General features: G+C 43.1%; 1 protein-coding gene across 3 annotated transcripts in view; it reads left to right on the top strand.

Moving 5' to 3' along the window:
• Positions 1-12,385, top strand: part of PINX1 (PIN2 (TERF1) interacting telomerase inhibitor 1) — a 91,206-nt gene extending 78,821 nt beyond the window's left edge. For 2 of the 3 annotated variants that reach the window (XM_036240420.1, XM_036240419.1), the window contains exon 7: positions 11,672-12,381. In XM_036240420.1, the coding sequence (XP_036096313.1) occupies positions 11,672-12,145 (474 nt within the window). In that variant the 3' untranslated portion in view covers positions 12,146-12,381. Of the gene's footprint in view, positions 1-11,671 lie in introns of all 3 variants that reach the window. The other variant, XM_036240421.1, reaches the window with a different exon arrangement.
• The last annotated feature ends 14,171 nt before the right edge of the window (positions 12,386-26,556 follow it).

Raw genomic sequence — 26,556 nt, 5'->3', positions numbered from 1 at the left:
AGAGTCCCGGGTTTGGTTCCTGCTAAGGGCTGTACCTCGGTTGCAGTTTGTCCCCGGTCCCGGTTGGGGTCGTGTGGGTGGCAACCACTCAATGTGTATCTCTCACATCGATGTTTCTCTCTCTCTCTCTCTTCCTCCCTCTTTCCGTCCCACTCTATCTGAAGATAAATGCAAGAATGTCCTTGGGTGAGGATAAAAAAAGAATGTGTGTATTATGTAACAGCAAAGGTCCAGTTTTATTCTTGAAAGTGTCTTAGTCTCCTGTTGATGAGTGCTATGAAATTATCTAAGTCTACAGTGAGGTTAAAATGACAGTGGACCATTATGCATAGCTGTTGTTTTTTAAACTGTATTCCATAGAGCCCTAGGAGTTCCTCAGCAATGCCTGAAGTGTCTTACAAGGGGAGAGAAGGGTTAGGACATGAGCCTTGGGTTTCCCAGCCTCACCTTAACCACAATTCTGATATGTTACACACTGGCCTTCTGTTCCAGATTTCCTTTGAAGAAAGGTGTGCTGTGCTAAAACTACAGTATGTGTGAAAAAATCACCGTGTAATCCTACTTTCTGGTTTTGCAAATGATTCACTTTGAAGCCCAGACAGGCCAGTAACTTGTCCAAGATCACACATTCTGTCAGATGTGAGTTAGATTTTCTGACACCCAGGTCACCGTCACGTCTACTACACTGAATACAATGACTTGAGCACTTTTCTTACTTTGCTTTACTAGCTCGTATTTTATACCAGCACCTCTCAAGGTGTGATCTGCACACCAGGACAGAAATTGATAGTAAGCATTTAGAAACGTTTATAGTAGTTTGATGGTAATTTTTATAAATTGGAACTTGTGTTTTATGTCTTCATATTTTTATTCTAATAATAAAAATAAATTACTTTGTATTTTGTAAAAGTCTTGTCCCCAGTGGATTGTAGGTTTTCAAAAGAAAAAAATTAGCACTTCTTCCCTGGTAGTTTTAGAAGCACTGTGATACATACAGGGCATTGAATTTCCATGGAGGATGAGCATGTAGGGACTATGGACAAGAACCTTTGTAGATTCTGAGCAGGTAGGGAGGCAGTATTACTTGTTCTTTTTACTTAAACTTTTAATATCTTTCTTGCTTATAAAATAAAATATTATAGCTGTGTAAAACTAAGAAATTATATATTTAATAGCAGTAATAATGTTTTTTATGAGCTCTTTGGAATTGTAATCTCAATTTAATCAAGGGTTTTGTTATGGAGTTGTTTTATAGCTGGTTATCTTGTTTAGTTTCTGTCTATTCAAAAACTTAATTCTCCCAATGTGTTATTATTATTTATTGTGGTAAGAACACTTACATGAGATCTGCCCAGATCTTATTTTTTATTTTATTTTTTATAGTCTGTCTCCCCCAGGACGGGAGCTCCTGCTTGGGCCCCTGCCCGAGTCAGGTAAACTGTAGCTGCTCAATGGATGTTAACAAAGAATTGGATGGCCAAATCTTTTTGGACCTCAGGCATCTCAAGATCTTATTGTTGTATAATTTACTTTTATTGCATGACTCAGTCAGTTCAGAATTTAATTTACTCTTACCAACTTAAATTTCTTCTAAACTTAGAAATATTTTGCCCTATCAAATTTAATTCTTAAAATATTTTTATTTGCTGCTTTGATTTCTACTCAATTAAAAAGAGACTATGTGAAGACTAATCTTATATAGTATACAAGAACTGAGAGAAGGGACTTTTGTTTATAACTTTATTTGCCTAAATTAATATACCTTTCTCTTAAAAATAATCCTAACAATTCCAGATTCATACTCCATTCCTAGTTTCAAAATACGAGATTCTCTAAAATCTTCCAAAAATGCTATGCTTTCTATAATAAAGAACCTAAATCTGAGTTACGATGCTTAAGGAATGTTCAGGTCTGCCTGTGGAGTAAAGGTGGAAGAGACGGGCCCTCTGTTTGCCTCTGTTTCTGATTTTTGTGCTTTGAGTATTAACCTTCAACTACTAAAAAAGCTATGTGTCCTGCCTCCAGAAAGCAAGGAAGTGAACCAGTTGACCTAGAATTATAAAATATAGTCAATTTGGATTATTTTTAGACTTCATCCAGAGAAGTTTGTGCCTGTGTCACATTGATCATTTCAGGCTTTGGAGGAGCCTCGTTTATCTTGTAAAGGCCAGAGTGTTGTGAAATGTTACCACCTGAGTCACTGGACCTTTCGGGGAGGCAAGAAACCTGCCTTTTCCCCAGAGGCTGTATGACTCTTGTCAGTAGTTCTGATGTCAGTTACTTGAGAAGTTGTTGCCATAGAGAACCATCCTCTTAAAACATGTTTATGTTGGCTTTTCTTAATGAGTGGTAATATGAGCAGCTGACTAGGCAAGTTGGGAAAAAATGAACGGCTTTGTTAGCATTGGCCTTCATATGAGGAATTTGGCATTATTTGTGTTTCTCTACTAGTGTCCAGTGAAAAGCAAGATATTCTTTCCTTCCCCATTATCATCTCTGAGATGCCCAGTTCATTTGCCTGAGTTTGTAAATTCCAAGCCAAGTTCTAATGCCAAATTGTTAGAAAGGTATCTGTGTATGCTTATAGGGTGTTGAGAGTTCTCTTTGTGCTTGTCTATCATCCTTTGCTGCTTGAAATCAGACAGCAGTTAGCAGCCTCTCCACCATTTACTAACAGAACTCATTGAGATATCGAGATACTAAGATAGAGGACTTCATCCAAACCCAAAGCCCTCCAATTCTGTGTGTGTGCATCTAATATTTACCTAACACCTTTTATGTTTACTTATATACTAGAGGAGAAAAAAATTTTCCACATATTTTTACTGCTGAAATTCAAAACTTTATTTGTGGACACTGATATTTGTAATTCACATAATTTTCCTATGTCATGTAATATTCTTTTGATTTTTTTCACCCAACCATTTAAAGTATAAAAGCCATTCTTAGCTTGCAAGGGGTAAAAAGATAGCCAGCAGGCTGAACTTGACCTGTGGGCCATAGTTTACCAACCCTGTGCTAGAGAGAACCCCCTGGGAACTCCTGCCAAGTGGGTTTCTGTGTGTGCCGTGGGTTCCCAGAACCTGTTTGCACAAGCACACACATCACACACATCCACGCATAATTTCTGTAGGTGTTTTCCAATTGAATTGCTACCTAATTTTAGTTCTGTTACTATATTTTTGGTTCAAAAAAACTTTAAATTAAACTTGAATCAGTGGAGTTTTATATTTGTTTTTAACTCTTATGTTGCCCTGCGCACTGCTTCTCTAACTGCCGTGTGCTGATAGATTTTTCTGAGGCTGGTTATTACTGAGACTATGTGTATTTAATCTAACTCCAGATGTGAGTGATAGGTATCTTGAAAAAAATCGTAAGATTTCACACTTGAATAAACTTTTTATGAGTGCAAAAATAACTCCTTGTCAGTAACACCAAATGTTTTCAATGATATGGAAACCAAAAAGGTGCCACAGAAAGCAAGAGGAGAAATGCCCCCATAGTGGCACCATTCTGCTTTCTAGCTGACAGTGTCGATCACTGCTTTAGCTCAGCCTATGGAAGCAAACCCAGCTAATGTCTCCCTAGAATCAGAAGCTTGCCCAAGTCATCTTTTCATCTCAAGATACAATGTACACTGCACCTTAACAACTTGAGACCAGGAACTTGTATCTAACTTCATCTTCTCAGAATGAGCTCCTACCTCTTTGCCTCTCATATGCCCTAGGACTCCCCTGCTCCCCAATCTTTCCTTTTGTTGGCAAGAGCAGTCCAACCCATGCAGGCTATCAAAATAGCTGCATTCAGCCTGTCCAACAGAATGAATGTGGCAGTTCCCATACTTCACAGCACTTCGCTTGTTTCCGATTTGCTCATGTCTAGGAAAGTGACTGTGCTAACTTGGAATAATAGACCAGAGGAGAAATGTATGGATGGTTTGACAGGGTTCCTCTGAATCCCTAAGGCTACAGGGAGTAATTGGCTGACCGCACCACAAGGCACTCAGACGCATTTGCAGTAGTTAGAGAAGCAGCACACAGCAGTTAGAGAAGCAGCGTACAGGGCAGTTAGAGAAGCAGTGCGCAGGGCAGGTAGAGAAGCAGCGCGCAGGGCAGTTAGAGAAGCAGTGCACAGGGAGTTAGAGAAGCAGCACAGGGCAGTTAGAGAAGCAGTGCACAGGGCAGTTAGAGAAGCAGTGCGCAGGGCAGGTAGAGAAGCAGCGTACAGGGCAGTTAGAGAAGCAGTGCACAGGGAGTTAGAGAAGCAGCGCAGGGCAGTTAGAGAAGCAGCGTACAGGGCAGTTAGAGAAGCAGTGCGCAGGGCAGGTAGAGAAGCAGCGCGCAGGGCAGTTAGAGAAGCAGTGCACAGGGAGTTAGAGAAGCAGCGCAGGGCAGTTAGAGAAGCAGCGTACAGGGCAGTTAGAGAAGCAGTGCGCAGGGCAGTTAGAGAAGCAGTGCGCAGGGCAGTTAGAGAAGCAGTGCACAGGGAGTTAGAGAAGCAGCGCAGGGCAGTTAGAGAAGCAGTGCACAGGGCAGTTAGAGAAGCAGCGCACAGGGCAGTTGGAGAAGCAGCGCGCAGGGCAGTTGGAGAAGCAGCGCACGGCAGTTAGAGAAGCAGTGCACAGGGCAGTTAGAGAAGCAGCACACAGCAGTTAGAGAAGCAGTGCAGGGCAGTTAGAGAAGCAGTGCAGGGCAGTTAGAGAAGCAGAGTGCATGGTGAGGCAAGGTTGCATCAGATGAGAAGGGGATGGTTTTAGCTGGATGGGAAGATTGTGCACTGCAGAATGCTGACTCTCTCTCCTTACCTTTCCAAACATCTTCCAGCCATTAGCCCTGCCTGGTGTGCAGATGAATGTATGCCAACAAATACAAGGCGTATGGTTCAGTGGGAGCACTTCCTAGCCTTGATCTTCTTGGGCTTGATGTCGTGCTTTCCTTGAGCACTCTTCATACGTCTTTTCCTCATTAGAGAGGATGTGCTCAGTACAAATGAAATAGAAATGGTCTCTGTCCTCACGGAACTTAAAGTTTCCTTGGGAAGATACTTACAAAGCAAATCATACAAAACCAGAAAATAGAAGTAAGTGATTGCTAGTTACAGGAAGGGAACGGGAGGATTTTCCACAGGGGATCAGGCTTGTTGAAGGAAACTGTTTTGCACTTGGTCTTCAAGACGGTGGAGCACATGACCGTGTGCCAAGGGTCTGGAAGAGCACTAGTCCAGCACGGCGAGTGGCTCTGTCAGCCCACCCTGCCCCCTGTTGGCAAAGGTTCAGTGCCCACACATTGCAGCACTGCCTTCAGCTTGATGAGTCATGAATTCACTTTGTCCCTGAATTTATCTCTGTTCAAACTGGATGGGTGTCATTTCTACCTCCCAGGAGTATGTCAAGACATAATTTGTGTTTGTCAGAACTGTCCTGCTATGAAGTTTGGAAAACACAAAATGTTCTTTCAAACTGTTCGCTTGCCAAGCTTTCTTAACTTTTCGCAGACTAATCCAGTCCAGGCTGACAACAGACAGGCTGGGGTGGAGGTGTGTGTTTGTTCATCACAAGCAAGAGCTCTCAGAGCTAATAACCCCAATTGCTAAATCCATTACCCTTGAGCTCTCGGTGTCTACTTTTTCTTTAGATGAGAAAAGTTCATTGAAGGATTACTGTTGCAACATGATTTCTGTATCTTAACATGGAAATGAAAAGGCTTCAATCATCTTGTCATTTAAGATCAGCAGTGACATATGACAAAGGCTGTGAAACTCAAGGTCTTGCCTTTGAAACCCCACCCCTGGATTGGTATGCTTATCACAAGTAGTATGATTTCTATTTATGGTACATATACCCCAAACACCTCACTAAATTCTCTATCCCAAAGATAGTAATAATGCTCTAATGAGAAGAACAAAAAGAGCCCTCTTTATTCGGACATGTTACTGTTAATCCAGCTCAGTATATGTGTTTGAATGACACAGAGGACCCCAGAAGACCTTGAGCAGATAGCTCATTGAGCTGCAAAGCCTCTGTAGAGAATACCTAAACGAAACAGAGAACAAATTCATAATTGTGTAGACATTCGAGAAAAGTTGGCGTGTGTCATTTGGGGCACCTTTCAGGTACCTGAGATGATTGTGGTATGTTATGATCGATGTCTTAAGGAGCTCTCTCTGCAAGGTCTTATGTCCTGTGTGTCTGCTCTTCCCACCTCCGCCGCACCCCCAATCCCAGCGGTAATTACGAGTTGCCAGAAATAGTTTTAGGCTTCAAGATTCTTCCGCTCTAATCATGGCATCCAGTGTAGTCATAAACCCTTGAATCTGCCTATTACTGAGGAGAAAATGGAGACAAAGTGGGTTCACGGTGGAATGGACTGCCCGCCATACCACGTAATCACTGTCGGTACTGGAAGGCCGGTGGGAGCTGTCCGACATCCGTCCAGCAGAGCCCTGCCTTGGCGGAAGGTTGGGCTTGGGCTTTACTTCCTGCTTTGAGACACACTTGGCCAGGTGAATTTACATGCTGATTTGACAAATTATAAAATTCTTAAACTTGGCCCTAGGCGATATTTTATTTATATGAATTACAAACTAGAAAATAGCGGTTTTTTGGTTTAGAAAGCGGTATCTATTTCCGATGACATTTTTTTCTACATGAAGCGTCTGCATCGATTAACTTGTGCCCTCCTACAGTTGAGTGTGGACCTCAGCCCCTGGACTATATAACAGCTGTTTAGAGAAACAGGGACAAGTGAGTCTGAGTCTGACGCAGGCTGAAAGTTAGGATGCCCTAACGGGGGGCGAAGGGGCGAGTCCCCGATTCTACCTCTGAAAGATGGAGAGCTCCTCTCCTCGGCGCGCTGCTGTGGGAATCGCATGAGAGGACAGGTGGTAAGTGACGGGCATGTTGAAGGCATCCAGGAAATGACGCTGGCCACTGGGTACAGTGGCCTTATGAGAGGAGTGGAGCCATCTGCAGGGCTCCTGTGGCTTTAAGCCTGAGGCTCTGTGCCATGGGGACGTCCTCCTGGGCTCTGGTCCGCAGATATTTACTGATGGGGAGAAATTAAGGCCCTAGCTAGCGTTTGGGAAACTGATAGTCAGGTTTTTTTACACTCATTGTTACACTCATCAGCTCTGAAAGAAATGAGAAGACTGTGAGGTTTGCTGAGAACAGACAAGATTAACCTATGAAACCATTTTTTAGAACAGCACAAGAAACTGGTTGTATTTGTATTTTTAAAAGAGTAGCTTCAATAACACAGAAAATACTTCAGGTGTGTAACTGTGCCTTTGTATCTTATTAATTAATGATGGGGGAGGTAGAACAGTGGATATATTACAAATCGAGGGGGAGATGTTTAAAAGTGTTTTGGTCCTGGCCGGTTTGGCTCAGCGGTTAGAGCGTTGGCCTGCGGTCCGGAGAGACCCGGGTTCGGTTCCCGCTGAGGGCGCGTACCTCGGTTGCAGTTTGTCCCCGGCCCTGCTCGGTCGTGCGGGTGGCAGCCACTTGGTGTGATCCTTTCACGTCGATGTTTCTCTCTCTCTCTCTGTTCCTCTCTCTCCCTCCCACTCTACCTGAGCAAAAATGTCCTCGGGTGAGGATAAAAAAAAAAAAAAAAAAAAGTGTTTTGTGTTTCCTACCATTTCCCCTCCTTGTCCACTGAGCTCTTTGAAAAGCTTCTCCATCTTAGGTGTACTGCTTGGTCCTGGACATGGCAGTCACATGTGGCATGTCCCTGCCCGGCCGAGTGACAGTGCACCATGGTCAGCTCAAAGACTGGGGGCTTCCCCAGGCAGAGCCCTCGCTCCCTCTCACGCAGACTCACCTCCCCTGTCCTTCGCTGGACCCAAGTCGCAGCCTTGCATGTGCCGTTCCTGGACAGCGAGGGAAACTCTTGGCACTCGAGCAGGACTGAAAGAACCTTAGACTGTGGAGGTGTGAAAGCCGAGGGAGACATTGCCAGGGTCTTCGTTCCCGAAGCCACCACGGTCCCAGTTCCCGCCGAGAGCACCATTAGCATTTCCCGCGGCTGTCTTTGGGAACACAAATCTAGGGATGTGACGGCTCAGTGGAGATCTTCAAGCCAAAGTATATAAAAAGAGAACCTTTAAAACCATAAGTACAAAAGGAGAATTTATTATTTTTTAAAAGTTACAGCTTCTTACCACCTTTTTTAGAAGTATTGGGATGATTTTCAGGACTTTGGTTTAAAATAAATTCATAGTATTCCAGTTAATATTTACTTCAGTTTTTATTCTTAGTGATTTTAGCTTCTGTGTAGTGTCGGTTCCTTTAAACGATTTCTTAAAATGGCTTCAGTACTTCAGCTCTGAAGAGGTATCACTGGATCTGCTGTTGGCTGTATGCTTCCGAGCAGCTGGTGGGAAGGAGCTTCTCCTGGGAGATAGGCTGTAGGTGCACTGCTGTTACCTCCGTCCTGGCTGGGCAGTTGGTGGCTGTGAACCCAGCTCATCTCTGCTGCCTGCTTATCTCCCCTCACTTTCCCTTCTCCGTTCTCCTGATCGTAGAGCAACGGCCAACCCAAAGGTCTGTTCACAGAAGAATATGTTTTAGACCTTCAAGGGACCTTCGGAGTTGCCGGATTTAACCTACTGATTTGACTTGTTTAGACGACTCAGGCCCAGGGAGGTTATGGGATATACCTAAGGACTTCCTTTAGTTAAGAGGGATTGGTTTTGTTTTTTTTTAATGAGGTTTTCTGAATCCCTAAGCTTTAACCAAATTTTTGGTAAGATGATTTATGCATTAACTCCCTTGGTAGCATTTTGTATGGAACTGGAAGTTTTCAGCTTATTTGTAAATTCATTTTACTCATGTTGAGAATAGGGAGTCACAAAATAGGGAGTCATATTTGGTAGGACAGATTTTGTTGACGTTGTGTTATGTGTTGAATGGAAACGTGGGGAGAGGCAGGTTGACTCTTTTTCAAAATCCTGACAAGCAGCGTGATTTTCTCAATGCTGTTCACTTTGAAGTTGAGACCAGATATAAAAAGTATTCATTTTCTTGTAATGGGGTACAATTTTTTATATTCATGGCCAAGAATATGGAAACAGGGATTATAATCACCGTAGTAAAATAGGGTTTATGGTTTATAAAATCATAAATTATGAGCTTGTAAAATATGAGTCCTGGGCATCGCTCCTGCTAGAATCAGATATGCAGCCCAGGCCTCCTTTGTTTCTATGGTTTTAGAACAGATGCACTGCCGCCGTGTGGGAGGGTGGCTGCCCCTGGCACTGAAGGGCTCTCCCCAGCAAGTCATTGTTCTGCCTACACTTTCCTCGGGATAAATAGGGTTCGGGTGCTGGCACCTCTCTTGCTTGTCTCCATGCCCTGCTAAGCTCGGTGTGCAGTGGCCCATGGTCATTACAATCTTAGCCACTGAAGGAGTCATTATGAGCATAGTTATCTTCTGGGATTGGAAAGGCCCTCTGCATTCAACAAGTGACTCAAAATGGTCTTACATTTCCTAATAATTAAAAGTGTAGCCCTGGTCGGTTTGGCTCAGCGGTTAGAGCCTCAGCCCGCAGACCAGAGAGTCCCAGGTTCAGTTCCTGCTAATGGCACGTACCTCAATTGCAGTTTGTCCCGGCCTGGGTTGGGGTCATGTGAGTGGCAGCCACTCCATATGTCTCTTTCACATCGATGTTACTCTCTCTCTCTTCTTCCCTTTCTCCCTCCCATTCTATCTGAAGATGAATGCAAAAATGTCCTCGGGTGAGGATTAAAAAAAAAAAAATGTGTAACTAATACCAGCAATTAGCTCCCGTGTTTTAACTGAAAAGCAGGAATTCAGAAGGTCATACTAATAATAGAGGAGCAGGTAAAGGAGCCCTAGGATATCACTTGAAATTGAGTTCCTGGGACACAGGTATACGCCAGAAGAGTTGACTCTCGTAAGACAAGCTCCTTATAATGCCATGAAAATAAAGGAGACCTATTTTACATCAGTAGGCCACCGTAACAGAGACTGTGTGGCTGTGTGCCCTTCAAGGAAGACAAGACCTTTCTTGTCTGTTAACTGAGAGCCTTGAGATTTTCTATTCTGCTGCGCAAAATTTCAGCTCTTTTGACATTTGAGGGGAAAAAAAAGACAAAGTGACCTTGTCTTTGTCTTCTGGGATAGCTAGTCTGAAGTTTTTTTCAAAACTACCTGGTGGGATTCCAGTCAAATTGAATGCTGATAGGTAACATTGGAACTTCTTCCCAAAGTTCCGTCGGCTTATTGCACTTGTTCTGCATTTTACATTTTGAAATTTTAAACTTTGACCACAGATTTTGTTTTTTTAGGCCTGGGTAAAATAAGGTTTGTGTTGATTGGAGAAAGCGATGTTGTTGGAAAGGCACCAGAGCCCTCTGGGGCGAGGCCACTCAGAACCCAGCTGTCCGTTTATAGGACATTGATTCCTCCAGAATCTCAAAGGTGATGCTACCTTGATTCCACTGAGTCGTATTTCAGTGCTGCTTTGTCAAGAAAATGCATGGTCCATGTATATGTGTTGGTTTGTAATAAAGTTAGAACTTTTCCCACCAAGTTCAGAATAATTTGTACAATCCTAATTTGGAAACTGAGTCGTTCAGAAAACTCTTTTCCTACCCTCCCAACATGAGCAGGTCAACCAGCCAGTCTCTTCCCATGCGAATAAGCGAATAAAAAGGAAGAAGCCGGAAAATTATGAAAACCTACGTTTAGCATTATTGTTAAATGGCTTGATTATTTTAAAAGGCTTTGCGGGCAAAGTTATTCTACTCAGTAACTTTCCTTAAAGCATGGTCCTTCCATTCTTCAACATAAAGGGATTCCCTTCCCACACCCATGTTTTTCTCATCTTACTGCCAGCCAGCTATAACCCACGTAGTGATACCAGCATGTCATTTCTTTTATCCCAAGGCAGGAATTTTCTCTCACCTCTCAAGCCTTACAGTGGAATGTATGTATCTGAAATTAAAATGCAAACCTTATTTAATCCCAGCTGCTGTGAGTGTGTAACTCCTCATATTAATGAACAAGACTGACACAGCCATGAGTATCCAGTCCGCGTCAGAGTAGGGATGGGGCATCTTCCTTCTCCCCATCCCCAGCCAAGGGCTGCCCTGTTCCTTTCTGGGAGGAAGGCGGAACGCATGCATTTCCAGCCCTGGTGCTGTCTTTCCTGGAACGGCTTCCAGAAGTCCACACTTTGCCTTTGGAGGAGAAAGGTGTTCCAGTACGCCAGGCTCCAGGTTGGCATTTGGCTGCTGTGATTGGAAGGGTTAGCACTGAGTGTCTGACAGAATCACAAAGCCCGAGGACTTCGGTGTCCTTCATTTTCAGGGAGACTCTGGGAACATAATTGCCATTGCCAACGTTGTTGCTAAGATTCTGTTTACTCAGAATTTCATTTAGGTTTCTTGCCAGCTAACTTCTGAAGTTGGCTTCAGTCTGTTCAACCTACCACCCCATAAAGTATTCAACCAAAGTGTCTGCCACTTTGTTCCATGCTTTGCCGTTCAGCTCTACTGGCGGGGTGGGGGAGAGGCAGGTTGACGAAAACCAGATACTCTGCCTGATCTCTAACTGCTGCGTGCTAATGGCTCCAGCTGGAGTCCTCCTGCATGCCCTGAGAAGTAAACAGCTGATGCTTAACCAGTTTTCACTCTTTTCCCACTTAGGATGAACCCAGCCCCACTGCTCCAGATGGCAGTGAAACCTCCACCACAACCACCAGTGCCTTCACCATCCAGGAGTACTTTGCCAAGCGGATGGCAGAGCTAAAGAACAAGCCACAGGTCGTGGCTGCAGGGCCTGACCTTCCAGAGACCCAAATGGAAAAAGGGGAAAAGAAAAGAAAGAAAGAAGCAAAAGATAAGAATGTGGAGAATTACACCCAACCCAAGACGAGGAAAAACAGAGACCAAGTTGAGCAGCAGCTTGGAGACCTTCATGGGGACAAGAATTCTGACGCTTCTGCTGAGGATGGAGAGGACTGTGTATGGCCACTTGATGACAAGGACTTACCACCAAAGCCCAAAAAAAAGAGAGAAAAGAAAAAGCTACAAAAGCAAGTTGAGGCAGCAGTGGATGCTATGCTAGAGGAAACACCAGTGAAAAAGAAGAAGAAGAAGAAGAAGAAAGGTTCCAAATAAATTCTTTCGAGCCAGGGCCTTCCAACCACTCAGGTGTCAGGGCGCTGCCAGGCAAACACCTTGGCCTGAAGTCAGAGCAGGGTTCACCCAAGAGAGTGGGCGCACATCGAACATGCCCGTGGATTGCTGAGTCTCGCCCTCTCGTCCCATTTTTCCCAAATCATATTCTCAGAACTTCTTAATGTTCCAAATCCTGGCTCTCATGAACAAATAAATGTCTTCGTTGACTCTGAGCCCTTTACCCTGAGTGTTCATTCATATTCGTATGAACACATCAAGGTATGTATGTGTGCACATGTGTGTAGATACATCACAGCCTGTATTTGCTTTTGATTTTCTTCAGTAACAATGAATTGTGCTTCCTTCTGAAGGACTTAGTCTAATTAAAGGATTAAGAGGCAGTAGTTTAGATTCAGATAGTTCTTTTTGTTCTAGAGCCAACCATACATTTTTGCCAAGTAGGTATTATATGATTACATTCCCAAATCAGAGTTGGTTTGGTTTGGGGTAGTTTTGATGGGGAAACTAGTTTAATGCCCTCTCTTCCACTAAGCAGTGGCAGCCATGTGTTCTGAGGGCTTCTCCCCAAGACTACAGTTTCCCTGAGCTGACCGGGGAACCTTCCAGCCCCGGGAGAATAGGCAGTCCGTTTGGTGGTGCTTGCGGACAAATCCTCCATAGTGGGCTCCGCCTCATTTATAACAACCAGCAGCTCCTTGGAAGGTTAAAAAATTGGGAGTCTAAGGTCAGGAAATTAATCTTATCTGGGAATCAGTCACTCTCTAGATTGAAACTGCCTTGTGACAGTTCTTGAAAGTATTAATAGTACATCAATGTAAAAAACACTCTTCAGTCCTGCTCAAACCAAATGGTGTCACCTCCTTGTGTTTATACTGCCTCTGCCACACCCTGGCGTCTCCCTACGTGCTGTTTCACACCCTCTTTGGGACACAGAGTGAAAAAGAAAATGCTTGCTTGTGTCTTAGGGGTCCAGCCCTGTTGTTTTCTCTACCTGTCTCTCTCGTCCTTCCTTTGTTCTCTTTATCTCTTCCTTCTTTTCTTCTCTATCCTTCTATTCCTTTATTCCCTCATCCTTGCTCCCTCCTACTTTTCAATTCCAGTTTTCTTCTAACCCCTTTCTGGTTGCCTGCTCCCCTCCGTTCCACAGTCTTGATGGCTGTTGGCCTGCCTCGGCCGGCCCTGTGGAGTGGCCGCGGGCTGTGGCAGTGCCGTGCGGGCCGGGAGCTCTTTTCCACTTGACGGAGAGATTGCTACAGCATGACAGACACAAGCTGGCGACTTTTTGCCCTGATTTTTACTTGGAGTGGTGTCATACCTTAGATACAAAGTGTGGCCCCGAGAGTCTTCACATTGAGAAAATATATTAATAATGTTCAGTTTTTGTCTCTTAAGAATTCTGAACTGCGTGAATTGTTTTAAAAAATCACACTCACACAACCCACAGAGAAAATTTTTACGAATTCAGAGCCTGAGGTCTAGTTTCTGAGTTTTAGCATGGTCCCCCAGAGTTTAGAATCCCAGGCTATGATCCAGTCTAATAAAGCACCAAAGACTAGTAAAGTCACTTTTCTTCACAGAGGACACAAGATCTCTGCTTGTCCTATCTTGTATATGAAATGAGTTCCAGAAGGGAGTGGGAATGTATGAAACCTCAAGATAGACAGACAGACAGACAGATAGATAGATAGATAGATAGATAGATAGATAGATAGATAGATAGATGATAGATAGATCTCTCTTTAAAATAGATATAGATATGTATGTATATATTTGGGTTGTTGTTTTTTTTGCCTTTTATTAACTAGAACCTTTTTTTTTAACCAATAAAAATGAGAGCCAGGGGAGTATACTGAATCGTGTGCAGGAGGAGAAAGCCAGTGGTGTTGAGGAAGCAGGTGAGATGTGTAGGGAAGCTGGGATGAAGGAGCTGGCTAGGAAGACCAGAGGAGGCAGGTGCTGAACGGAAGTTCTTGGAGTTGAGAATTCCAGGGCAAGAGCAAAACACCACGAGATTGTTCAGGTGCAACTAAACAGAGAACCTGTAGGCTGTGACTTGTATTATTTTATTGGGCTGCAGAAAGAATTCCTGGATGATTTTAGGAATTTCAGGGTAGCCTGCGAAAAAAGTACACGCTCAGCAAAGAGCAGTGTGACCCTTTGCTTTGAAGGACACGGAGGCTTAATTTTCCCAAGTGTCTCTTCTTTAGGCCACCTAGTTTTCTGGACCTAGGTGGAAGTCAGAACTGAACTAAATATGCTTGAGCACAGACATGATATTTCTTAAATGGTTAACATACGAACCCTATCTTTGCCTTTAATTATTTCACTTAGTAAAAATATATTTGTATTCTTCAGTGCCTTCCTTGGCATCCTTCAGTATTAAAAGGGAAAGTAGTCCTGGCCGGTTTGGCTCAGCGGTTAGAGCGTCGGCCTGCGGTCCTGAGAGACCCAGGTTCGGTTCCCGCTAAGGGCATGTACCTTGGTTGCAGTTTGTCCCCGGCCCTGGTCGGTCGTGCGGGTGGCAGCCACTTGATGTGTTCCTTTCACATCGATGTTTCTCTCTCTCTCTCCGTTCCTCTCTCTCCCTCCCACTCTATCTGAGCAAGGAATGGAAAAATGTCCTCGGGTGAGGATAAAAAACAACAACAACAAAAAAAAAAAAGTAAAAATATATTTGTATTCTTCAGTGCCTTCCTTGGCATCCTTCAGTATTAAAAGGGAAAGTAGTCCTGGCTGGTTTGGCTCAGCAGTTAGAGCATCGGCCTGCAGTTCAGAGAGACCTGGGTTTGGTGCTTGCTAAGAGTGTGTACCTCGATTGCAGTTTGTCCCCGGCCCTGGTTGGTGGTGCGGGTGGCGGCCGCTCAATGTGTCCCTTTTACATCGATGTTTCTCTCTCTCTCTCTCTCTCTCTTTCTGTCTCTCCCTCCCACTCTATCTGAACAAAAAATGTCCTTGGGTGAGGATTTTAAAAAGGGAGGGAAAGTAGGTATTCAATGAAGAGGTTCTTAAAGGTTACAGCGCCCTTCCATTAATTTTTTTTGTTGTTGTTGTTCAGGTAGAGTGGGAGGGAGAGAGAGGAACAGAGAGAGAGAGAAACATCGATGTGAAAGGAACACATCGAGTGGCTGCCACCCACACAATCAACCAGGGCCGGGGACAAACTGCAACCGAGGTACGCGCCCTTAGCGGGAACCGAACCCGGGTCTCTCAGGACTGCAGGCCGACGCTCTAACCACTGAGCCAAACCGGCCAGGGCCCTTCCATTAATTTTAATAGGTAATAATTATTTCTGCATCAGGTCCTATATGCTTGGCTTTATATCCCAAACACTTTAAATAAATCAGCTCATGTGGTCCTCAGCCCGGTAAGTAAGCATTCTTGTTAGTTATTGTACAGATAAATACTGTTTTTATAAAAGGGCCTCTTTTAGTTTGTATACTTAGATTTCTGCTACTCCCAGAGAACCTGTGAAAGCAGCTGGCAAACTGTAAAGAGTTTTACAGTGTACTGGAGTTGGCATGACTTACAAGAGCTGTAGAAAATACTTTTGGATGGCCAGCACGTTTGAAATTCTCAATGGATTTTCCTTTCCAATTTGGTCAAGAGGTTGGTGGGAAATTGGGTAAGTAACTTAACTTCTTAAAACCTGTTAGCCAGTCTATGAAAAAAAAAAAAAAAAGAATTTCTTCTAATCTGGAAAATACTGGTATTTCTGAAAGACAAAACCAAAATGAGCATTGGTTTTATACCACAATGTGTGTCTCTGCTCCTCTCTCACCTGTTGGCGGGAGCAAGCTGGGACCTGCTTTTGGGGAGTGGGGGCGGAACAGCATCAGAGAAATGTTTCGGCACAATCTCCCTGAGTGATCTCAGTCTGCACCAGCGAGCGGCTGTATTTAGATTTGAATAAGAACTTCCCCACCGTCACCCTGTTTATCTCACGGGTTCTGCAGTCACTGCAGTTCGGAGCCTGTCGCGCTGGTGCTGGGGCTGGAGAGGTCAGAGCCATGCTGCAATGTGCAATTTTATAGCTCTTGGTTGTTAGTGAACAAATTAGTGTCATGTCCTAATAAAACGGATGACTAGACTCCTTGCATGAAAGTATACTATCTAATTAGGAAATACTGAATCCACTAAAATGGCATGCAGAGCCCGGCCGGTGTGGCTCACTGGTTGGTTGTCGACCCATGTACCAAGAGGTCATCAGTTCAATTCCCGGTCAGGGCACATGCCCAGAGTGTGGGTCTGATCCCCAGTGGGGGACATGCAGGAGGTGGCCAGTCAATGTTCTCTCTCATCATGTTACTCTCTCTCCCTCTCTCTCTAAAATCAATAAAGAAAAAAAATTTTTAATGGTATGCAGAAAGCCTTCATGGGAGCAGTAAGGGGAGGACAAAGGCAGACAGGGAGTATAAAGCGTAGGTGGGCACAGGATTGCATGGGGCTGCCAGTGTTGTGTGCAGTTACACTGTGGCCATGCTCACGGAGCTCTGTTCTTCTCACCTGAGTTGAATTTTTGCATAAGTCTTAGCAACAAACTTTTAAGGAAAACTGCAGTGAATTATTTAACCAAAGGGAGAGTTTTGTAATTAGTTACATCTTAAATTTTCTGTTTGTATTTCCTGTATTGGTTTTCCTTTGAGAAAGGTACATGGATGCTGAGAAGGTGTTGCCTGTTCTAAAAACATTTGCTGAACCCCAACTTTGGACTAAGCCCAGGTCAATTCAGGACTGAGTAACTAATCCATTGTAGGGTCTACCCACATTCAAGATCTACCAACCTGCATCATTTGGAATGGGTCGCCATATCCTAGAACACTGTCAGTGGGGTGTACTCAGGACCTGGCCTCTACCCTGGCTAGATGGTGCTTCATTGCCTTTAACATTCACATGTTGGGTAGTAAGCTGTAAGCAATTCTTGGCTAACTCATTTGACTTGAACCTGAGGAGTGACTTTCTACTCAAATCTCCCTTGTTAACATTTTTAACTGTGATAAGTAAGCAAAATTATATGCACCTTTTTCCACAAAGAATGAATTAAAATGTGTTTTGCCTAAGTGGAGAGTATGTGAAAGATAGACCCCAGCTCCTCTCTCTTAACCACCCCCATCCCTCCTGTCACTAGCATATCTGCTGAAGGAACCAGGCGTAGAAGGACTAGAAGAGGTAACCTTGAGGGTACCCCTACATTGCCTAGCGATCAGGGACACCCTGTGACCCCAGGTGGAAAAAACACGGTAACAAACACTGGTAGAGAAATGGGACACTGGTGAAGGCAAACTCCAGCCTTCACAGTGGGAAAAGGCGGTGAGAACCCCAGGGGTGAGCCCGCAGAGGCTTACCTGATGGCAGTGTTCTCCTTTGTCCTGCCCCGCGGCCTTCCCCCAGGTGAGTGGTGTCACTCCAGGTGATTCTAGTCTTCCTTTGGCTGTCCTACACCCCCTAAAACTTCCTTCCAGGTGTCCTTTCCTGAACGCTCTTCAGCTCTTCCTCCTGCCAGCAACTAAGTGTCCTCTGAGGAGACAGGAAGTCCTTGAATGTTTTGGTCATAGGTTCAGTTCTCACTCCTGTTCTCTCTCTCCATTCTCTGTAAGATATACTCATGGCCACTGTTTCCGCTTCTTTCTGGACAGTTCCCAGGTCTGTATCTCTGTCCCCCACAGTCTCGGCCTTTCATCCCAAATCTCCAGCCAACCATCCCAAGGGGCCCTCAAAATCCAAGAGTCTGAAGGGAGCGCTCGTCCATCATTTCCAGGCCGCCTTCTGTACTCTTATTGCTATGGGTACCCCCGTGCTTTCACTCCGCTTCAAGGTCTAGGGTCGTCTACGACGGTTCAACCTAATTCAGTGACTGCCGCCAGTGGCCGAGGTTAAGTCCTTGCTCTTGGGGCTCACAGCTTAGCACTCCTTCCCTTTGATCCCTCTGCCTGGTGGGCCGTGCCCCACAGCTCCTGGGTCTAGCCCTCTTTTCCATTCATCCAGTTCGTTCCTTAATAATTCTTCCTGGACCATTGCACCCACTGCTTTGAGGGGCCCCCTGCCTGCACTCTCTGTGGCTCTAGCGCATGACTGTGGCTCTTCTGTATCACCTCCCCCCCCCGCTGGCTTGCCTACTGGCCCGGAAGGCCTGCCTCTGATGTCAGCAGTTTCTCCGGCCTTTCCTCCTCTGGCCCCCAAAAGCAATCTCTCCCTTTTCTGAACATTCATAGTGCTTTCTGACTCCTCCAAGTCTACCTGGTATTACAGCTTCGGGATGTCTCATTTCCCCCCATTCAAGTCTAGGGCCTTTGAAGGTGAAGTTAATCTCTGTATCCCTACGGCCGCCAGGACAATGCCTGCACATAGCAGAAAGAGAAGGACTCTTAGATGAAGAAGCAAAAGAACAGACCACAGCTAGGCAAGAACCCGTGTTCTGAAGCCCTGCACTGTATCCAAGATAGGCTGTCTGGTCAGGGTGCACTGCTGTGAACACAGCCCCCACGCGGGGTTCCTTAAAATTCTCAGCACTATAACCAGTATATATGAGACCTGCTCATCCCACCAGAGGGCTTGGTTATGATTCCTCTCTACTTCTCCCCTAGGCCTACCCCATCTGTGACTGTCACCTGGCCACTAGGATCTCAGATGACCCCTCCCAGGGCCCCGTTTTCAAGTCCCCCTTCCTCAAGAGGTGACTGTGGGATTAAACGAAAGAAAGGATCTAGTGAAATACCTGACAAGGCCCTCAGTACGTTTTCCTCTCTTCCTCTGAGCACGAGAGAAAATGAAAAGTGTTTCCTACAACAAGCCAGGGACCCAGTCAGGGAGGCAGCAGCCACCCTCCCAGGGTTCCACAGAGCACCTGAGCGGCTCTCGACCTGCTGCAGCTGCTCTTCCTCTTGACTGACATGCTCCAGGATGAAACAGGGAGGTGTGGTCAGGTCATCCTGAAGACATCAGAGTCCCAGCAGGGCTTAGAGCTCCCCACTGAAGGAGGTAACCTGTGAGCAGGCCCAGGGCAGGGTGGGGTGTGGTCACATTGACTCAGACTTCTCAGGTGACAAGCCTCGGGATCCTGCCCTTGCCTGGGACTCCTAGGCAGCCCTAGTTGAGCAAGTTGTTGCAAATTAGCCTGGAGGGATTACAAAATCCTGCTGAGATGGGGCAAGGCACCGCCAAGCCGAGATGAACAAATGATGGCAACTGTGCTGGAAGAAGAATAGTATACTCTGGCCACATAAACCAGTGGGTTGGGTCTTCCAAATCAGAGGAGCCTTCCAAACGTCCGACCCTGAGACAAGCAGTCCTGCTCACCTCCTCCCTGGAACATCTGTACCATTACATCCCTCCTTTATAGATGAAGAAATAGGCTCAGAGTTGCTCAGTGCCTAGACCAGGGTCGCCAGTTCAGAATATGGCAGACCTTCGGCTGTCTCCCTGAGCTCCAACCCCTTTTTGATTCCAGAAAGGTTATGGATACTGTGATTTTTGTTTTTAATAATTAGATTTATTCAGCTCAGTATGTGATTAATCTATTTTGGGATGTGAAGTGCCTTCACAGCCACAGCAATAATTTATATGTAAGAGGGAAGGTTCACAAAATAATGTGGGAGAGCACCGTCAGGTATGTGCATTTTGTCATTCCACAGACCTCGAGTAGCTAAGGCTGTGTGCTAGAGGCTAGGAATACAGACATGACAAAGACATGGTTCCAGCCCTCAAGAAGCTCGCCATTTAGTCAACTGCATCATGAAAGTTGGAAGAATAAAGCTGTCTGCTTCCTTTGGATATTCACAATTTTATGTTTCCAAATTCAGAAGTAAGTTGTCCACTTAAAGATTTTGTGAGCCAGGGGATGCTCATTTGGTACCCATGGGCAGCAAGACCCATGTATGGAGGTATGAGTGACAGTTCAGAGTTTGAAGAGCTGGTGCCAGAAACTTTAAACTCTTCAAAGGGTAGTCAAGAGTGGTGACCTTGAAATCCCTTTGCTGGAACTAGACTTTAGTGTTGTGAGTTTTGCTTCGTGGATCTTGGAGATTTTTATTAATTAATTTATTTTTGTTGTAGATGTTTCTCCTTTTTCCTCCAGACACCCTCTTCCCAATCCCATCCCCCACCCCTGCCCCAAGCACTTCTGTCTGTGTCCATTGGTTACGCATACATGCATATAAGTTCTTTGGTTTATCTTTTCCCTCCCTCCCACCCCCCTTCTCTGCGGTCTGTCTGAACCGTACTCTTTTCCATGTCTCTGGATCTGTTTTATTCATCAGCTTATTTTGTTCATTATATTCCACAAATAAGTGAGATCATGTGGTATTTGTCCTGAAGACAGTGACAGATCTTGGAGTTTTTGAACTGGAAGGAATCTGAGAAATTTCACCAGAAAGGTAAAAGTCAGAGCAGCGATTTGGTGCAGAACCACCCTGGACAAGGAAAGAGACTATATGACTCCCTGAGTTCAATCCCAGTCCTGGGCTAGAGCCTTCTCTCCTGGCTGGCTCCTCAGAGGTGCTCAGGCTACAGAGACCACTCCACCCCAAGTCTACTGGGTGTGATACTGTTTTTGAGTTTTTAGTTTCACAGGTCCCAGTCTTGTCTTTTCTCATTACTAGAGTTTGACCAGGATGGTAGAAAGAGGCTTATACTATAGAGATCTAATACACAGAATAATGAATATAAATAATTACATTGTACTGTAATTGAATGTAATGTGATAAATATCACTACATCGGCAATCATTACAATATTTAAATGTGTCAAAGTAATACACTGTACACCTTAAACTTACACAATGTTATGCACCAAATTTATTCAATTAAAAAAAGAAGATTATGCTAACCAGGGAGGATGACAGACATGTATATCTTATTATCAGTTATTAATGTCATCCTTTATTAAGCTGGATGCTTTGTAATTATTTTCTCATTCTAAGAACAACCCATTGGTAATTATGATTACCCTAATTTGGGGTATAAAGAAAGATCAGATTCTGCTTGATTGACATTTTCTCAAGATCATACATCTGGTAAGTAGCCAAAGCAGTACTTGAGCCCACATCTGCCTGACTCCAAAGCACCCACTCTTTCCTCTGTGCTATAGAGCCTCCTTGCTACCCATGAGGATCATCATGCGAACATGGTTGCGTAGAAACACAAGATTTTGCTCAGTAGCCACCCTCCTCCCTAACCACTCTTGGTGTGGATTATGTGTCCCTGTCCTTTGCTCCTTTGGAGATGACTGTGTGCTTTTTTACAGACTTATCATTGGAGAAGCTTTTTCCCACCAATCTCTAACACCTAAACAAGTATTAGCAGATAGGGTTAGGATTAGGGTGGTTTTGTTTTTGTTTTTTGGGGATTTTTTTAATAAATGATGGAATTAATGAGTGAGTAAATGAAATGATTTCCTCTTATTCCCACATGTATCTTTATTTTGGGGCATTGGGCCCCAGTAGCCCAAAGAAATCTGTGCCTAATACTTAATGTTGTGTTTTTAAAGTCAGACTAATGAAAGTGTAATTTATAAACAATAAAGTCACCAATTTTAGTGGGTTTTGAGAAGTGGACACAGTTGTGCAATCACCACCACTATTATAATATATAAAATATCTATCAGCCAATAAGTGTCCTTGTACTCCCTATCTGCCCCTACCCCCTATGCCCTGGCTCCTTGGCAACTACTGATCTGCTTTCAATCATTATAGCTTTATTGTTTCTAGAATTTCATATAAATGGAATCAGTTTAATTTAGAATAATGTATTTGAGATTCAACAATGTTGTTGAATTTGTCAGTAGTGTATTCATTTTTAGTACTATGTATATTACATTATGTATAGATAGACTACAGTTTATCCATTCATCAAATGAACATTTGGGATTTTTGCAGCTGTGTGCTCTTGTGCATAAAGCTTTAACTTTCAAATACAAGAACATTAAAATGAACATTGACACATGCCCAAGTTGTGGACCCAATTCTCAGTGGGGGGCATGCAGGAGGCGGCCAATCGATGTTCTCTCTCATCGATGTTTCTCTCTCTCCCTCTTCCTTCCTCTCTTTCTAAAATCAATAAAGAAAAATAAAATAAAATAAAACGGACATTGAAATAGAAGTTCTTATTTGGACATATACTGTCATTTCTCATGGCAAAATACTTAGGACTGAAATGGCCAGGTCATATGATAAATATTTGTTTAACTTAGATACTGCCAAACAGTTTTCCAAAAGCTACCACTTTACATTCTCACAAGCAGTTTATGAGAGTTCTATGTGCTCCACATCCTCACCAATACTTGATACTCTCAATTTTTAAAAAAAATTTTAGCCATTTAATAGATGTATAATAGTATGGCTTTAATTTGAATTTTCCCTTGATAGCTAATAATGTTGAGCATATTTTTCATATGTTTATTGGAAACTTTATAGCTTTTCTAAAGTGTCCATATCTGCCCTGGCCGGTTTGGCTCAGCGGTTAGAGCATTAGCCTGCAGTCCAGAGAGACCCAGGTTCGGTTTCCGCTAAGGGCGCGTACCTCGGTTGTGGTTTGTCCCCAGCCCTGGTTGGGTTGTGTGGGTGGCAGCCACTCGATGTGTCCCTTTCATGTCGATGTTTCTCTCTCTCCCTCCCTCCCTCCCACTCTATCTGAACAAAATATCGAAAAATGTCAAGTGAGGATAAAGTATCCATATCTTTTGTCCATGCTTTCATTGTATTCTTCTCTTACATTGAGTTGCAAGATGATTGTCTACATAGAAAACCCCTAGGAATCTACCCCTGAAAGGCCCTTGAACTAATATGTGAGTTTAAATAGCTCACAAGATACAAGGACCACACAGAACTATATTTTTATACTTTAATGAACTATTGGCTTACTCAACAAAAACTTTTTTTAATGTTTTTTATTGATATATTTAGAGAGAGAGGAAGGGAGAGAGAGATAGAAACATCAATGAGAAAGAGAAGTATCAACATCAATCCCCTGCCTCCTGCACACCCCCTACTGGGGATCAAGCCTGCAACCCGAGCATGTGCCCTGACTGGGAATTGAACCAGCAGCCTCTTGGTGCATGTGTCAGTGCTCAACCACTGAGCTACATCAGCCAGGCTCAACAAAGACTTCAAAACAGCTGTCTTTTATATACTCAGCCAAAGGAAAACACAAATAACTAAAGGAAATTAGGAAAACTACATATGAACAAAATGATAATATAAACAAAGAGATAGAAATTATGAAAATAAACCAAACAGAAAATTCTGGGCTCAAAAATACAATAATAACCCTGGCCAATTTGGCTCAGTGTTTTGAGTGTTGGCCCGTGGACCAGAGAGTCCTGGGTTCAGTTCCTGCTAAGGACATGTACGTCGGTTGCAGTTTGTCTCTGGCCCCAGTTGGGGTCATGTGGGTGGCAACCACTTGATGTGCCTCTCTCACATCGATGTTTCTTTCTCCCTTCCTCCCTCTCTGCCTCCCACTCTATCTGAAGATAAATGCAAAAATATCCTCGGGTGAGGATATATATACACACACACACACACACACACACACACACACACACACAATAACTGCCCGGCCAGTGTAGCTCAATGGTTGAGTGTGGACCCATGCAACAAAAGGTTGCTGGTTCAATTTCCAGTCAGGGCACATGCCCAGGTTGCAGGCTTGATCCCCAATAGGGGGTGTGCAGAAAGCAACCGATCGATGTTATCTTTTATCAATGTTTCTATCTATCTCTCTCTCTCCCTTCTTTTCTCTCTAAAAAAATCAATAAATAAAAATATTTTTAAAAAAGAAAAATACAATAACTGAATTTTCACTAGAGGGGTTCAACAGCAGACTCAAATAGGCAGAAGAAAGAATCAGTGAACTCGAAAACTTTACATTTGAAATGATCAAGTCTGAGGAGCAAAGGGGGGGGGAGAATGAAGAGAGTCTAAGAGACTTGTAGGACAAATAAGCATAACAATATAAGCATTACGGGAGTCACAGAAAGAAAAGAAAGGAGCAGAGAGAATATTTGAAGAAATGATGACTGAAAACTTATCAAATTTTATTAAATATATGGATATCAATCCAAGAAGCTTAACAAACTTCAAGTACAATAAACCCAAAGAAACTCACACCAAGACACATTATAATCAAACTGTTGAAAGATTTTAAAAAGAAGAAAAAGAATTTTGAAACAGTAAGAGAAAAGTGACTCATCACATACATGAAATCTCCAATAGGACTATCAGTACATTTCTCAGCAGGAACCTTGCAGGACAGAAGACAATGGGATTATATATTTAAAATCATGAAATTTAAAAACTGGCAACCAAGAATTGTATACCCAGCAAAGATGTTCTTCAAAAATGAGGAAGAAATTAAGATATTCCCAGACAAAGAAAAGCTGAAAGAGTTCATTGCCACCACACCTGTCCTACAAGAAATTCTAACAAGAGTCCTTCAAGTTGAAATCTAAGGACACTTGAGAGTAACCTGAATCATATGAAAATATAAGGTTCTTTGTAAAGGTAAACACACAGACAAATATAAATAAATAGTATTGTAACTTTGTTTATAACTCCAGTTTTTATTTTCTACTGTATTTAAAAGACAAATGGATTAAATATATTAATCTCTGCTAATTAATTTACAATATATAAGTATGTAAATTATGACATTTTTAATATAGAGTGGGGGAAGCAGAGCTGTAAAGAAGTAGTTTTTGTATGTTGTTGAAATTAAGGTGGTATCAATTCAAGGTAGAGTGTCATGACTTTAGAATGGTATATCTAATTCCCATCATAATCACAAACAAAATATGTGTAGAATACACAAAGAGGAAATGAGAAGAGAATTACAATGTGTCACAACACAGAGTCAGCTGAACACAGAGAAAACAGTATTGGAGGAAATGAGGGGCAAAAAAGCTATAAGCATTCAGAAAATAAATAAAATGGCAAAGTAAGTGCCTCCATATCAATAATTACTTTAAATGTAAGTGGATTAAACTCGATCAAAAGACATACAATGGCATAATGCACAAAAACAAAACAAAAATCAGGATCCAACTATATGTTGTGAAGAGAGGCACTTTAGATCTAAACATGATAAGTTGAAAATGAAAGAATGGAAAAGATTTTCTATGCAAGTAGTAACAAAAAGAGAGCAGGGGTGCTATGCTAATAACAAACAAAATAGATTTTAAGTCTAAAATTATTACAAAGGATAAAGAAGGACACTATATAATAAGAAAGGGTCCATGCACCAAGGAGATATAACAATTATAAACATATATGCACCAAATACCAGAGCTCCAAAATAGATGAAGCAAACACTGACAAAATTGAAGGGAGAAATAGACAGCTCTACAATAATAGTAAGAGACTTCAATATCCCAATGTCAATAATGGGTAGAATACCCAGACAGAAGATTAGTAAAGAAACAGAGGCCCAGCCAGTGTGGCTCAGTGGTTAAGCATCGACCCATGCACCAAGAGATCACCAGCTCGATTCCCAGTCAGGGTACATGCCCAGGTTGTGGGCCCAATCCCCAGTGGGGGACGTGTAGAAGACAGCGATTTGATGTTCTCTCTCTCATCAATGGTTCTCTCTCTCCCTCTTCCTTCCTTCTCTAAAATGAATAAAGAAAAAATACTTTTTTAAAAAGAAAGGAAGAAAGAAACAGAGGACTTGAATAACACTATAGACCAATTGGATCTAACAGACACACAGAATACATATTTTTTTTCAAGTGCTTATGGAACATTCTCTGGGAAACCATATGTTAGATCACAAAACAAGTTTTAATAAATTTTTAAAAAACAAATCATACAAAGTATTTTTTCCAATCACAATGGAATGAAACTAGAATTCAACAGAAGGAAACTACAATTCAACAGAAGGAAAATTAGAAAATTCACAAATATGTGGAAATTTTATTTATTTATTTATTTTGGTACGTGCCCCTAGCAGGAACCAAACCCAGGACTCTCTGGTCCACAGGCTAATGCTCCAACCGCTGAGCCATATCGGCCGGGGAACAAATATATGGAAATTAACCAACACAATCTCAAACAACCAATGAGTCAAAGAAAAAGGTCACAAGGGATTAGGAAATAATGAGACAAACAAAAACTGTAATGCAACAAATCATCAAACAACAAGTGCTGGCGAGGGTGTGGAGAAAAGGGAACTCTAGGACACTACTGGTGGGAATGCAGACTGGTGCAGCCACTAAGGAAAACAGTATAGTGATTCCTCAAAACATTTAAAATTGATCTGCCATTTGACCCAGTGATCCCACTTCTAGGAATATATCCTAAGAAGCCTGAAACACCAATCAGAAAGAATATGTTAGTAGCAGCACTATTTACAATCGCTAAGATCTGGAAACAGCCCAAGTGTCCATCAATAGATGAGTGGATA

This window comes from Molossus molossus, unplaced genomic scaffold, assembly GCF_014108415.1.
Source record: "Molossus molossus isolate mMolMol1 unplaced genomic scaffold, mMolMol1.p scaffold_m16_p_4, whole genome shotgun sequence".
In the NCBI taxonomy this organism is placed as follows: domain Eukaryota; kingdom Metazoa; phylum Chordata; class Mammalia; order Chiroptera; family Molossidae; genus Molossus; species Molossus molossus.
The sequence above is the reverse complement of the archived record's forward strand: the minus strand, read 5'-3'. Positions and strand labels throughout refer to the sequence as shown.